Below are 14,479 nucleotides of genomic sequence, written 5' to 3' on the forward strand. Positions count from 1 at the left end.
TGAAAGTGCCTAGCATGATATTTAGGAAATGACAGGCTTTTAGTCAACATTGGTTTCTTTGAAGTTTTCTCCATCTAGAGGGTCTGTTTTATTGATGTCACTTAGAATTTGGCTGGTGCATAGTGCTAGGCAAAATCTCATTAGCCTTTTTAAAAATCAGTCATTTACTTCCATTTTCGCTTTCTATTCTGTCTGCTGACTGAAAGCTGTTCATGGTATTTCATGCCATATAAAATGGGCCTAAAGCAAAGGGAATGAATTCACTGGTTTTGCTTCAAATTGCCATGCAAATTAGTTAGTCATACTGATTGACTACAGAGCTTGTTTTACCAAATAATTTCCAAATATTTTGACTTTATATTTTTACTTGAGTTTAGATATGATCTGAGACCTGGCCTGGTCTAGTCTCAGAAAATAAGTGTAGAAACCTAAAAGATTTCTTTCTCTCCACTTGTTTACTGCTTTAAATTCTTCTGAGGATGTTCGTGTCCATTATTTCTTTTTCAGGAATGTGGCTTATTCACTAAGACCTTATCAGACCTCTTTAAAATCAATGTTTTCCAAAAATGAAATTGAACCTTTGGTGTCCTGAATTCTGTCGTTCTTGTGTATTTCTGATTCGATTGATTTTTTCCTTGGCCCCTGAGACACCCTTGGGTCCAGCTCCCCACTGTGACTATTGTCCTTGAAGACCTAGCCTTTCTGTGCTCATTACTTTCACACTCTTACGTCTTCACCTAAAACCCTGAGGCCCTATAGTTTGGATCCGTCTTATTTTTTCTGCCTTCCGTTTGTTCACTCACCCGTTCGTTCAGTCGGTAAGCCTGCGGCACAGAGCTGGTACCACACAATCTGCTCACTGAGGGCCGCAAAGAAGAATGAGGGAGTTAGAGTCTAATCAGCCTTGCATCTGCTTACATGTGGAGGGTTTTCTGTATGTCACGTGGCACAGTCCATGATTTGAGCATTGGAGAAGAATCAAGCAGTGGTTGCATGACTGTCCTGTTCCTCCTTTATGGGTGTCAGTGATGCCTGTTGGGCCCCAGGTACCCCAGTTTCCAGCATGGCCCTCTGCTCCTTCTGACCTCATCTCTTTTCATCAGATGATCTGTCCTCAGATCTTACTGTCATCAGTTGCATTCCCCTATCTCAGCCCTTATCACCAAGGGAGAAGCTTCCCCATCAGTCCCAGCCCAGCCTTTAGAAGCAGCTCTGACATTGGGCAAAAAAGGCACAAAGAGTGATATCTCGTGGACAGAAGTCTAAGTGAGAAATGCCTTCAGTAGGAGCTGGGAGGGGAAAAGTGTGTGGATTGAGCAGAAGACATACCTTCCTCTGAGGTCTCAGACTGGTGGGCTACAAACTGTATTTGTGTGAGCAGTGTGTTTTTGTTTTCCTTACATAGTTTTCTTCTTTTTGTACTCCGTGGCCAGTGCTTAGAAATCAGGAAATTTCACATGAAACCTAGATTTTCAGTTTCTTTTGAAAAAAAAATCAGATATTTGGTGGGATGTGGGAGAAAGTTGTTTGATGACTGTTACTGGTTTGGGGCCTTAAGCAATTGGAGTAAAGGAGTTGCTATTCCCTGAGATGGAGAAGACTGTGGGGGAAGCAGGTTTGTGGGAGCAGGGCTTGACCAGAGATGTACTGAGTGTATCAAGTTTGGGTTATATTAAGTTTGAGGTGCCTATTAAACATCCTAGTGAGGGGTGCCTGAGTGGCTCAGTTGGTTGAGCGTCCGACTTGGGCTCAGGTCATGATCTCACAGTCTGTGAGTTGAAGCCCCACCTCGGCCTCTGTGCTGACAGCTCAGAGCCTGGAGCCTGCTTTGTATTCTGTGTCTCCCTCTCTCTCTGCCTCTCCCCTGCTCATGCTCTGTCTCTCTCTGTCAAAAGTAAACATTAAAAAAATTTAAAAAAAAATTTAAACATCCTAGTGAAAGCAAGGAATAGTAAGTAGATGTAAGAGTGGGGAGTTGAAGAGAGAGGTCCGGGTGAGACCTAAGTATGGGAGTGTCAACATATAAGTGATATTTATAGCCATGAGACCGATAACCAAGAGACTGATTATGATGGAAGAGTCCTGAAGGTCCTGAAATAGGAAAATGTGGAGGAGCAGGGACTTGAGACTAAGAACGGTAAGGCAAGAAGAGACCCCGGAAAGTGAGGTGCTGCACATGCCAGCCAAAGAAAATGTTCCAAGGGGGAAGGAGGGATCCATCTGTCTCAGATGCTGTGATAACTCATATAAGAGGACAGTTGAGAATGAGTACTGACCTAGAATGTGGAGGTCACTAGTGACTTTGACAAGAGCATGTCTGGTAGAGTGGTGGGAGGAAGCCAGTTTGAAGTGGATCCAAGAGAGGGGAGAATTAGAGATCCTGAATGTAGACCGCTCTTCTGAAGTATCATCTTTAAGAGAGCAGAGAAATGGGCTGGGAGCTAGGTAGGGATACAGGATCCGGAGAGGGTGGTAGGGGTTGTTTTTTTGAAGATGGGAGAAGTTCAAGCATATTGGTATCTTGATGGGCATGATCAAGAAGAGAAAGAGTGAGTGCGCTAATAATGCAGGAAACTGAAGGGAGACTTACTGAAGTCATGTCTTTGAGCAGCTGAAAGAGGATGTGTCCTGGTGCACAAGTGGGGAAGCTGGTGTCAGTTATGAGCCAGGATGGTTCAGTTCTTGTAGCACAAAGGAAGGCAGAGGGTATGGATACAGATGAAGGTAGGTGGGTATATTTTTTGGTTGAATGAATGAATGAGCAAGCAGTCAGCCAGGAGGGACTGAGATTGACATACTACCAGGAAAGTCTCCATAGTAGTCAGGCCTACTCTGAGGACAGGCCACCTTGGTAGGTGAAGTAGTTGACGAGGTCCTAGTGTAGGTTATTAAAGTCCACATTTGAGTACTGATGTTGTTCTGATTTCCAGGGCATGATTGAGAAAAGTTATTTAGCTTGAGAGGCAAGGAAAAATCAGGTGGGTCCCTGGTGGCCACAGATGTTTTCCTCTGAGTATCTACTGTCTTCTGGTGATGGAACATGTATTCACTTGTGCTCTGTGGTCCCCTTCACCAAACTGACTCCTACTCTGCATGACCAGCACACCCCTTGGGCACTGGGCTCATGACCCTTGATTTAGACTGTGAGAGGGTGAGAGAGGAAGGGTGGCTGACTGGTAGTGGGAGAAGGGATTGTGCGTTAAGGAGGTACAGGCGTGAGTGGCCATGTGTCAGAGAACAGGAGTCATTGAGGTGGGCAGTGGGTGACTGGGAGTGCTGCCCCATTTCGCAGAGAAAGTTCTCACAAGCAGTACCGTGTTTCTTGTTCTTGGCGCCTAATTGAACATCACATGTAAAAACGCTTCACGAGAAGTAAAATGGCTCCCGTGTGCACTGTCACGGAGGAAGTTCCTTTTCCATGCTAAACACTTCTGTAGTCTTATCCACACGTTACCAGCTGCTAAACTAGTCATGAAAATTCTATCTGATCTTTTGGTAACATCAGGTCACAGGGATTATTTTAACGGCTAACATAAGCAGTATTATTGCTGGCTCAGGTTCAAACTATGTCTTGTGATCTGGACGTCTCTTTTGAGATTCTATCAAGTTAAAATTAGAACACTTATTTTAAGAGATGTATGCAAGCTGAGACAAATCCCCATTACTGGGTCAGAATGAATGGCTCTCAGTAATTTAGAGACAATTGTAATATGTACCCAATGTTTTTTTTTGTTTGTTTTTATTCCTGGCTGATAAAATTAGTGGGTAAATCAAGCAGTGAGTCAGTGAATCTTCTAGTTATCCTTGTTCCGGGTCGAGGTCAGTTAAACTTTATCTTTTGACATCAGTATGTCCCCTTATTCACTAGCTAACTATTTTGCTTTAGCCAGGTGATATAAATTCTGACTGGTACCTGATTGCTGCTTTTGGTGAGAGAGAGGGAGAGAGTTAGAAAAATACCCTGAGTTTACCCTCCTGTAAGAATATACCCAAATTTTGGATTTAGGCTGATTTTTTTTTTTTTTTTTTTTTTTTTTTTAGAGAGAGTGCACACGTGAGAGCTGGGGGTGGGGGGGGGGGCAGAGAGAGAATCCAAAGCAGGCTCCACACTCAGCCTGACTCAGGGCTCAATCCCACGATCAATCGTGAGATCATGCCCTGAGCTGGAATCAAGAGACTCTCAACCAACTGAGCCACCCAGGGGTGCCAGGCTAAAACAATTCTTTTAAGCAACAAGTAATTTCCCCTTTCAGTTATGACCTGTGCTTTTACTTATTTCATTTTGATATCGTTGTTTTGGATTTTCATAAATAACTGAAAAGTAGAATTGATTAAAATGATAGGAAATAATCTTTAGAAACATTCCTTGGGGAGCAGGATTAAGACCTAAACATAATTACATGAAATTCATATCTAGATTAATTGAAACTCTGGATACAAAAACAGCGTTTGAGACCTTTTGCTCATCTGTTTTGCAAACAAAGTGTTTTATTATCAAAGTTAATAGAGCAAGCCGTTGAGGCTGCTCTGCTGTGTAAATAAATACTGTTCTGTTTTTACAGCTAGAGCACAGTTACATGGTTTTACCGATATAACTCACGCATCATCCTATAAAGTGGCCAGTGTTAGGCCTAACAGTCCCCCTTCTATCAAGCCAAGGGCTGCCCCAGGTGATTTCCCAGAACACGGCTGTGTATGACCACCTTACGCAAAACTGCAGGACTGTCTTCACTTTCCTCCCACCCTCCTATCAGAGCCCCATGTTTCCCACTCAGCTGCCTTACTTTGCGCCCTGCCCCCATCCTCCCACCCTCAAAGGGCCTGTGGGCTGGCCAGAACCTTCCACATTCAGTGACTTGTCCAGGCCTGCACTTCTCATAAAGAATCCTTGCTCTAAAACTTGTTTTTCTCCTGCCCCTACTCATTTCCATAGATCTGTTTGGTGTGTGGCCGCTAGGTTAAAGGAATACCTCAGATACCTGAAAAAAAGAGTTCTCGTTCTTCACCATACAGAAGTAGGGCTAATCGTGGCTTGAACTCATGGCCTCTGGAGCCTGTGCATGACTCCTGTGTGCCCCAGCATCTTTCTTACTTCTTCTCACCTGCAGCTTTGGCCGTAACACTCCTGAATCCTCATGAGCTCTTTTTGGTCTGTCCCTTGGTACCCCTGGGCTGCAATAAAAACCTATTCATATCATGCATTTCATGATTCGTTTTGTTTTTCCTGAAATTTGGGTATCTCTTGGGCAGTTACATCACATCTCCACAACCCTGCTCACCTCTTGTCCCTCCCCCCATCTTACCGGCACCAAAGAATCCCTTGCCTTTGGGCACAAAGGGCAGTTCCGTCCACATTTAGGACTCCTTATGATCTCTGTTTCTACCTCAGACAGGCTTATCAAGGCCTTTCTTCAAACTAAGACTGCCCTGTCTATGAAAAGACTGTCCAGTGGATACAATTTTTCACAGTGTTAGGATAGACTAGGTAAAGAAGGTAATTTTGAGGAAGGATGGTGCTTCCTCTAGCCACAGAGGGTATCCATGATTTCACATTAAAGAGACACTATGGATCACAGCTTCAGGAAGGTAGATCCCAGGTCTGAGCCACAGTGAAATGCAGGATGTGGACTGCCCCCAAATGGTGTTTCTGTTGACCTGCAAGGGGAAGGCGAAGCCCAGTCTCCAGGCAGTTTGCAGAGGCCCCCGAGCCACCTTGGGGGCACAGACAGAGCCAGAGGCAGAAGTGTAGACTCCTGCCTCCAGAAGAGATGGGACGGTCTCACTGTGAGGTGTTTGCAGACCCCAGTGGCATTCCGCACCACACTGGGTCACTGTGCCCTGCCTCTGCATGAGCTTTAAAGGCCCAGTTCACGGACCGAGGTGCCGGAGAGGAGCTGAGGTGGCCCTTAGACAAGGTCTAGCACGGTCCACTTAGGGGTCATCTGCTGGTCCTAAGCACACCACCATCCACTTCTTGTTCTTGTTCCCGCCCACCTTCCCTGACCTTTGTGCAAACCGAACCCTTCTGAGAACAGTCTTTCTCAGGTGGCCCTAAGTTGCTTGTTCTGTAGCTTTCTTTCCTGGTAGTTACTTTTATCTGTCTTGACTATGTTTGGAGTGTTTCTAGGGTTCATTAGGCACATCCTTTCCACCTTCCAGATTGACCATCTGTAGGCAGGGAATTCCTGAGGTAACATGTTACTCTCAGATGATGTCCTTACAATTCTGGGAGTGTCTTTCAGTAACAGCCTACTTGTGGTTAAGAACCTTGGCTCTGGAACCAGACCGCCTGGGTGGGATCCCAGCCATGGGATCCTAGACAAGTATTACCTTCATGCCTTGGTTTCCTCACACAGTTGTTTTGGAAATTAAATGAGGTAAACCATGCAGATGTTAAGCAGTGTGGTATGTGTGAGTACTCCATGTATGTTAGCTATTACTGTTTCTCCTGCCTGATCTATTGCAAACCGTCCCAAGAGCAAGTTAGAAAGGAATAGAGTTTATGCTATATTCACGTTTTAATATATGTTAAGTAGTATTACCTTTCATATAATTTATGACATTCATATTAGGTCTAGGCAAAATCGTGGATTGAAATCAATGGCCAGTTACTCTAGGAGGAGCACGCAAGGCTCTTGCTCCAGGCAAGACGAGTCGGGAGGACGGGATGTCTGAGAAGGAGGAAGCAACACCTGTTCTTTCACATGTGCTCTCTTCTGGTTTTAGGCGTGTTTGTGTTGTAGATGAGGCAGTGCCCGCCAGCCCCATCAACACAAGCGTCAGGTCTCTGGGCTGTGGGCTCCCCCGTCACCATTAGAGTGTTTGTTGAAGGCCTTTATCTTAACTGCCATCTTGCCCGGGGTCTCCTCTGGACCCCACTTCCTGCACAAAGCCTCTTCTGAAAATCCCCACCTGCACTAACTGCTTGGGCGTTTTCATAGACCCTAATGTCAGCATTGCACTGCTAGCCCTGACTCGTTGCCTCGTTTGTGCTCGTTTCTTATTTTTACGTTAAATGACCCCTCTCCCTGTTGGGACGAAAATCATTTGGGGTCATGCACTGGGCATAATGCCTTACGCGTAGCAGGTGCTTATTTAGTTGATAGCCCTATCTGCACAAATTTTGAGCATTATGACTTCTATCCTTTTAAGGATAAAGTTGAGAGTATTTGTATGCATGTGTTTGTGTACCTGTGGGTTATGTGTGTATGTGTGTAGGTGTGTAAAATATAAAATAAAGAGTAAACTTGGGGATACCAGGTATCTACTGCATTTTCAGAAGAAATGAACTGTGGAATAGTCCAGCGGTCTTAGGAGGAAGTTTACAATAGGCTCTATTTTTCTCAGTTTTGGAGTGGCAGCATGGTAGGATTGCTAAGAGGACAGGCTTAAGAAGCAGAAATGTGCGAAATCCTTTTTCTGCTACTTAATAGCTATAGGGCTGCAGGCAACTCACTGGCCTGTAAGAGCCTCTGTTAACACATTAGTAAGGTCTACCGTGCCAGACTGTTATTATTCCCAATCATGTCCCTAACAGAATTTGGGCCCCAAACATAGGAAACTCTGATAGTGATAGCTATGTAATAGGTCTCTGGCATTAAAAAAAAAAAATTTTTTTTCTTTAAGATCAGAAAAGTTACATGAATAGAGTTTGCATTATTTCAGTCTGTACATCATGCTCAGCTACTTTGGTTGCCTATAGGATAAATCCACTAAAATCCAACACTTGAGCCGAACACCCAAGTACCTGTCCCATTCTTCCTTTCCTAGCAAAATTTCCTCTTTGGCTCCACTAGGAGGACCCTCCATCCAACACACATATGCTCACCTGATACTTGCTATCCCCCTGCCTAGAATTCTCCGTATTATTGCTAGCTACCCAGATCCAGTCTGCTGTATAAGCTTTAAGTCTCTGCCCCAGTGAACCTACCTTCCACGACCTCCCTGCCTTTGCATTCCCAGAGCACTCACTGTTCCCGTTTTTCTTCTGGCACATGTTATCTTTACCTTTATTATTTGGTTTTATATACACAGATTTCCTCCCAGCCAGAATAGGACCACTCTTAACTCTTAGTCTTTTTAGGATACTATTGTGAGATGCAGTGCATACACAAAAGGGTATATATAAAAAATGTTTTTTTTTAAATGCAAGTTAAAAAATAGAACACAACCAGTACCTCAGAAGCCCCTGTGTGTCTGTTTCCCATCATGCTCCCCTTTCCTCCAGAGGTAACCAACATCATGACACTTATATGTTGATCAGGTTTCTACTCTTTAAGCAGTACTTTGCTTTGCACTATGGGAGTGGATTCCTGTGCATGTATTTCTATTTGAATTTGAATTTTTCAGCATATTTTTAAAATTCATCCATTTTCACACCCCATGTTCACTGCAGCATTAATGACAATAGCTAAGACAAGTGTTCATTGATGGATGAATGTATAAAGAAAATGTATATGTACATGTAAGATGGAATATTATTCAGCTATAAAAAGAAGGAAGTCCTGCCATTTGCGGCAACACAGATGGACTGTAAGGGCATTATGCTGAGTGAAGGCAGAGAAAGACAAGTACTATAAAATCTCACTTATATGTGAAATCTAAAAACAAATAGACAAACTCATAAATACAAAGAAAAAAATTGGTGGCTGCAAGAAGCAGAGGGTAGGGAGGGAGCAAAATGGGTGAAGGTGAAAAGATACAAATTTCTAGTTATCAAATAAAAAGACCTGGGGATGTGATGTACATCATGATGACTGTAGTTAACAGTACTGTATTGCATATTTGAAAGTTGCTGCGAGTAAATCTTACATCACATCACAAGAAAAAAATGTAACTGTGCAGTTATGGATGTTAATTAAACTTGCTGTTGTAATATAAAAAAATTATCCATTTGCTACATGATATGTATAGCTACGATTTGTTTATTTTGACTGCTGTATTACATCCCATGATCTGAATACACCATAAGTTATCCTTTAAAAAGATTAAATGGGGTGGATCAGTTGGTTAAGCATCTGACTTTGGCTCAGGTCATGATCTTGCAGTTCACGGGTTCGAGCCCCGCGTCAGGCTCTGTGCTGACTGCATGCTGACTGCTCGGAGCCTAGAGCCTGCTTCAGATTCTGTATCTCCCTCCCTCCCTCCCTCCCTCTCTCTCCCTCTCCCTCTCTCTCTCTCCCTCTCTCCCCCTCCCCCCTCACACTGTGTCTCTCTCAAAAATAAATGAACATTTAAAAAAAAAAATAAAAGATAAAATGGACAAGTAATCATAAAATCTCAGTGACATTCAACAGTAAGTATGTATTTCTTGCTCATATGTTGGTGGGTAGGCTGAAGCAGCTCTGATCATCTCAGCAGGGTTTAGAGCCAGGCCACAGGTTTGATCCAGATCTGCTCCATGGGTCTCATCCACTCTTCTGCTGGAAGAGGTCACAGCTTCTCAGAGAGAAGGAACAGAAACAAGCAGGGACTGTTTTTAAAAGGCAGTGTCACTTCTGCCCACATTTCATGGCCAAAGGCAAGTGCTGTGAGCATGCCCAATTTATCAGTGAGGCAGGAATCTCATTCCTCCTGTGGAGATTGGGAAACGGAGTGAACACTTGCTGAACAATCTTAGCCCAGTAAGATACGGACACTCGGGTTGTATCCAGTGATGACTGCTTCAAACAGTGCTGCTGCCGTGAACATTTTGAGTATGTCTCCTGTTGCACATGTTTAAGAGCTTCTTTAGGATGTGTGCCTAGGAGCTGAGCTTCCAGGCCAGAGGCGTGAGCATTTTCAATGTTACAAGGTAATACCAAATGGCTTTCCACGTGCTGTACCTTTCCTGCAGTGGATTGGTGTGTTGGTTGTTGCACTGATCCACCACTACTTTGGGATTTTTGTGTATATTTAACATACAATTGAATGATTTAAAAAGCATGTCTAAAAATTTGTCTGTGAGCTTCATATCTTTTCCAACCAACCACTACTGCAAGATGGAAGGTGCACTGTTCAGGCTACAGAACAGAGTGCTATTTATCTTTTCGTCAGTGCTCGGAATCCACTAATGGCTTCAACTTGTGTTCCCTTGGCAGATTTGGTGCAAATGCCAAAGTTGTGCATTTCCTGGGGCGAATCAAACCATGGAATTATACTTACGATCCTAAAACAAAAAGTGTCAAAAGCGAGTCCCATGATCCCACCATGACTCATCCAGAGTTTCTCAACCTGTGGTGGGACATCTTCACCACCAACATTTTACCTCTGCTTCAACAGTTTGGCCTTGTCAAAGATCCCCACTCGTACCTAAACGTGGTAGGTTCTGTTTTACCCTTTCCGGTAATTTAATGCTGTATTTTTTTTAACTTGATAGACTGGTAGAGGTAGAGTATTTGGTGGTATTTTACCATAAGAGACTCTTAAATACAGAGAACAAACTGAGAGTTGCTGGAAGGGAGATGAGTGGCGGGATAGGCTAAATGGGTGATGGGCGTGAAGGAGGGCACTTGTGGGAATGAGCACTGGGTATTATGTATAAGTGATGAATCACTGGGTTCTACTCCTGAAACCAGTACTACCCTGTATGTTAACTAATTTGAATTTAAATTTAAATAAATAAATACATAAATAAGATTTTTGTAGAAAATTGTCCATCTTAGAGGGGAGAAATAGTGCCAGCAAAGATTAAAGTAGTAGATTTTGTGGCAAATTTCGATTAGATCTGAGAGCATAAGAAAGGGTTTTAGAGGTGTATGTGTGTGTGTGTGTATATATATATATATATATATGTGTGTGTGTGTGTGTGTGTGCATGTGTGTATCTAATATCTACAGAATTCTTAGCTCATTGTCCTAAGGTTCTGAGGTTATTCCTAAGGTTTAGATAGTGCCCTCTTTCATGCTTTAGATGAATGGACACTTTTTCAAAGAAACTGCAAACATTTAAATATATGTATTTTATTTTTGCCATCTGCTTATAAGAATGTATTTTTCAGTGAACATTACAATAACATGAACATGAAACAACAGATACTTTTCTAGGATTATTTTGGTTTGCTGTGTTTGTGCTCTTATGGTTACGTAGGATCTTGAAAAAAATCTTGTAAGAGGAAGATGACATTAACATTTAAAACACCAAACTGCTTAGACTCTTCTGACTTTAAAAGTCTTCCTGTGAGGTTTATTCTTTTGGAAAAATGGGAAGAGGATGGGAAATTATACTTTTATGCTACATATTAAGATATAAAGAATAGAATTGAATGAGTGAATGATAATCCAGTCTAACTAATCAGTTAATTACCTTGGTATAATTATAAGAGGCTAAAAGTTGTAAGAGATCCTTTTATTGCCATAGTAGAGATTTTAGCCATTTTACTTATTAGCACTTGTACCAATATGTAAAATGGAGAAAGGGAAAAATAAATAACACTAACATTCTTACCCTAATTGCTTTCTACGGACTATGAAATAATATTGGCACAGTACTTGGAATGTTGCCTGGCACTTAGTGCTTAAACAAAGTTAGCTATTATTACAGAACCCTGACAACTACTCTATCAAGTATTATTGTTACTATGTTCTTTTTGTATATTAACATTAACTGAGGCCTAAAGAAGTTAAATAACCTCTGTTAGTTATATAACATACTCATCAAAAGCAGAACTGGGACTCAAATCTAGGTCTGCAAGACTTTTACCTTCTGACAAATATCATGAAGTAGAGAATTCTGGAAGAAACTCCCTGTATCATTCCTGTTGCAAGTGGAAGCAAAGGCAGGGCTTCAGCTATAAAATAATCTCCTGGAATCTGCCCAGATGCCTTAGAGTTCCAGTATATATAAACACACACATACACACTTACATATGTATAGCGACAAAAACCAGTAACCAAAAATTTCGTTCTACCGTTTCCTCTGTTATAGAGCAGTACCTGTATGGTTGCATTCGCCTTCCTTTTTCTCTGCTAGTTCTAGTACCTTCTCACCTCAGAGCTTTTTGAAGAATAGCTTTGATATCCTTTTATTGTGCACTTGAAGTTAATTGCCTTTGTATAAGTCATGAGAACCTAATTTAACGTAGAGTAGGTTTGCTCCATTTCCTGCACATTTACCCTGTTGCTTCCACAACCCAAGGACTGAGAATTAGGAACCAAGGAAAAGCGATGGGAATGGAAACAGTTGATCCAGATTAAGCAAATTAAATTCACACATGCTACAAGATGAGATGCTTCTTGATAATAAGCTTCAACAAGCAGAGACGTTTGGTGCATAGTCTCAAACAATTAAGCTCTTACGTTTCTAACCTGACAACTTGTGTATGTGGTGTGGCTCTCTGGTTAGGTCCTTTGTGAAGCTTAGACTCTGAGGTATCATTTTGTTTAAGTTCTCAACCTTTCAGAGCCCACACAGATCGAGAATTTATCGTGAGACTTGTGTTCCCTTGTCCATCCATCTTACACTTTCTAATGAACTGTTTGCAGCTTTCAGACTTGGTCTATACACTGGCTTTCTCTTGTGGCTTCTGTAGAAAGGTATGCAGAACTTAAACATTAACCCTAATTACTTTGTTCTCCCAATGTTTTCACTGAGTCCAGAAGTCTTCATTTCGTTAGGAAAAAAATCATATGACCCTTGTATTCCTGTGTCTTTTTTGTTTGTTTGTTTCATGTAATACTTTTCAGTTTTTGCTACTTTGCATGATAATTCATCCTGGCTTTTCTCACCTTCTTCAACTTCCTGCGTTCTTTTAAAACAGTCTGTTTTTCAGCTCTCAAGGAGTCTGATTATGCTCTCCTTTTTAGGAAGGTGTCTCGGGAGCCGTATCACATCTGTCCCTCGGGGAGATCCCGGCTACAGCACAGCCTTTTGTGTCCTCAGAAGAACGGAAGGAGCGGTGGGAACAGGGCCAGGCCGATTACATGGGAGCAGATTCCTTTGACAACATCAAGAGGAAACTTGACACTTACCTCCAGTAGAAACGCTGCCATTTTCCCATGGACACATCCATTTCACAGGCACTTGTTTCGGATGCTTAGTATCTAGAGCTGGGTTAAGCAAGGTCTGTTACAGTTGCTAGAAGCTTTGCTAAAATTAAAATCCATCAGATGAGGGGATTTTGCAGGACAACAGGTGAGAACTGGGCAAAAGTTGTGAAGTAGCAGTTCTGTTATGTGTGGACAGTGTTCTGCTTTTTAACCCTAGGCTTATTCACAGACGGTCAGAGATTCTTGATTTTGCTGACCTATGTGGTAAGGGAAACTCAAGCTATTAAATTGGCTGTATGGACTCTAGAAACGTGCCAAGACAGGCTCTAAATCCGCCTCTCTTCAGAATGGGACAGGGTATCTCTCTCGTGCTTGCTTGTTATACCTTTGACTAGACCCACAATTTAGAATTGCCCAGAGGCCACCAGAGCGATTGTAATTGTGCTTACAGGTAAAGACAGCCTAGAACACTGCTGAGGGATTCATAAACCTATCAACAGATGGTGTTAACCCATTTTATTTCCTAATTTCAGTGTCTGAAGTTGTTCACCAGTTTTCTATGTACAGTTTACAGCATGCGAAAACGCTTTTGTTCAGTTCTCTGTATCTGTAAACAGCCACATGTTCTCTGATGGTTACCTGCAGTGGCACCCTGTATGAAAATAAAGACTTCTTGCCATATCCTGGTTGTCTAAATAAAGGATTCCCATTCCCCTTGAAAAAAACGTATCAAGTAGTTTTTCATGAGTTTTGGAATTGGTCAGTGTTTTAAAAACCAGTGTAACACTTGACACTGGAATTGGTTTCTAGATATCTAGAAATATTTAAATATTGTGTTCTCCAGTGATGGTGATGGGTGTGATTGATGGAGGAAAGTGAGATCAGATGTATTTAATCTGTCACCCGCATTTTATGTCCATATTAAGTTTGAGTATTCAGATTTTGGAAAATATTATAACATCAAATCATTATCAGTCTCTGGACATATTTGATAATCTTTCAGGACAGTTAGTACTGGAACCGGTGTCTTCATGAATTAAAATGAGAAGTATAAAGGATATTAATTAAATGTACACATGATTCTAGGCTGCAAAGGTGTGGCAAGCCAGGGAAGGGCAGGATCCAAAATGACCTTTATTTTTTTTTAATGTTTGTTTATTCTTTAGAGAGTGAGCATGAGTGGGGGAGGGGCAGAAAGAGAGGGAGACACAGAAGCTGAAGGCTCCAGGTTCCGAGTTGTCAGCACAGAGCCCAACACAGGGCTCGAACCCACGAACCGTGAGATCATGACCTGAGCTGAAGCCAGATGCTTAACTGACCGAGCCACCCAGGTGCCCCAAAATGACCTTTTAAAACCAATGTGAGTAATCAGAGATCATTCTATTGGGGAAAAACAAAAATACAGGAGAGAAGACCATGATGAGAAGAAACTTGAGAGCATTAATTGGGTGGAAACTGCAATGGCTTTTATGGCCTAATCAACCAAGGTTGCCCTTCTTTCCCCAGTATCCTAT

At 42.2% G+C, this 14,479-nt stretch overlaps 1 protein-coding gene across 1 annotated transcript in view; it reads left to right on the forward strand.

Moving 5' to 3' along the window:
- GYG1 (glycogenin 1) overlaps nucleotides 1–13,690 on the forward strand; it is a 35,025-nt gene extending 21,335 nt beyond the window's left edge. Inside the window, exons 6-7 of the mRNA XM_030329075.1 lie at nucleotides 10,080–10,299; nucleotides 12,783–13,690. Of these exons, the coding sequence (XP_030184935.1) occupies nucleotides 10,080–10,299; nucleotides 12,783–12,956 (394 nt within the window). The 3' untranslated portion in view covers nucleotides 12,957–13,690. The remainder of the gene's footprint in view (nucleotides 1–10,079; nucleotides 10,300–12,782) is intronic.
- Nucleotides 13,691–14,479: the final 789 nt, after the last annotated feature.

The sequence above is a fragment of the Lynx canadensis genome, chromosome C2 (assembly GCF_007474595.2).
Source record: "Lynx canadensis isolate LIC74 chromosome C2, mLynCan4.pri.v2, whole genome shotgun sequence".
In the NCBI taxonomy this organism is placed as follows: domain Eukaryota; kingdom Metazoa; phylum Chordata; class Mammalia; order Carnivora; family Felidae; genus Lynx; species Lynx canadensis.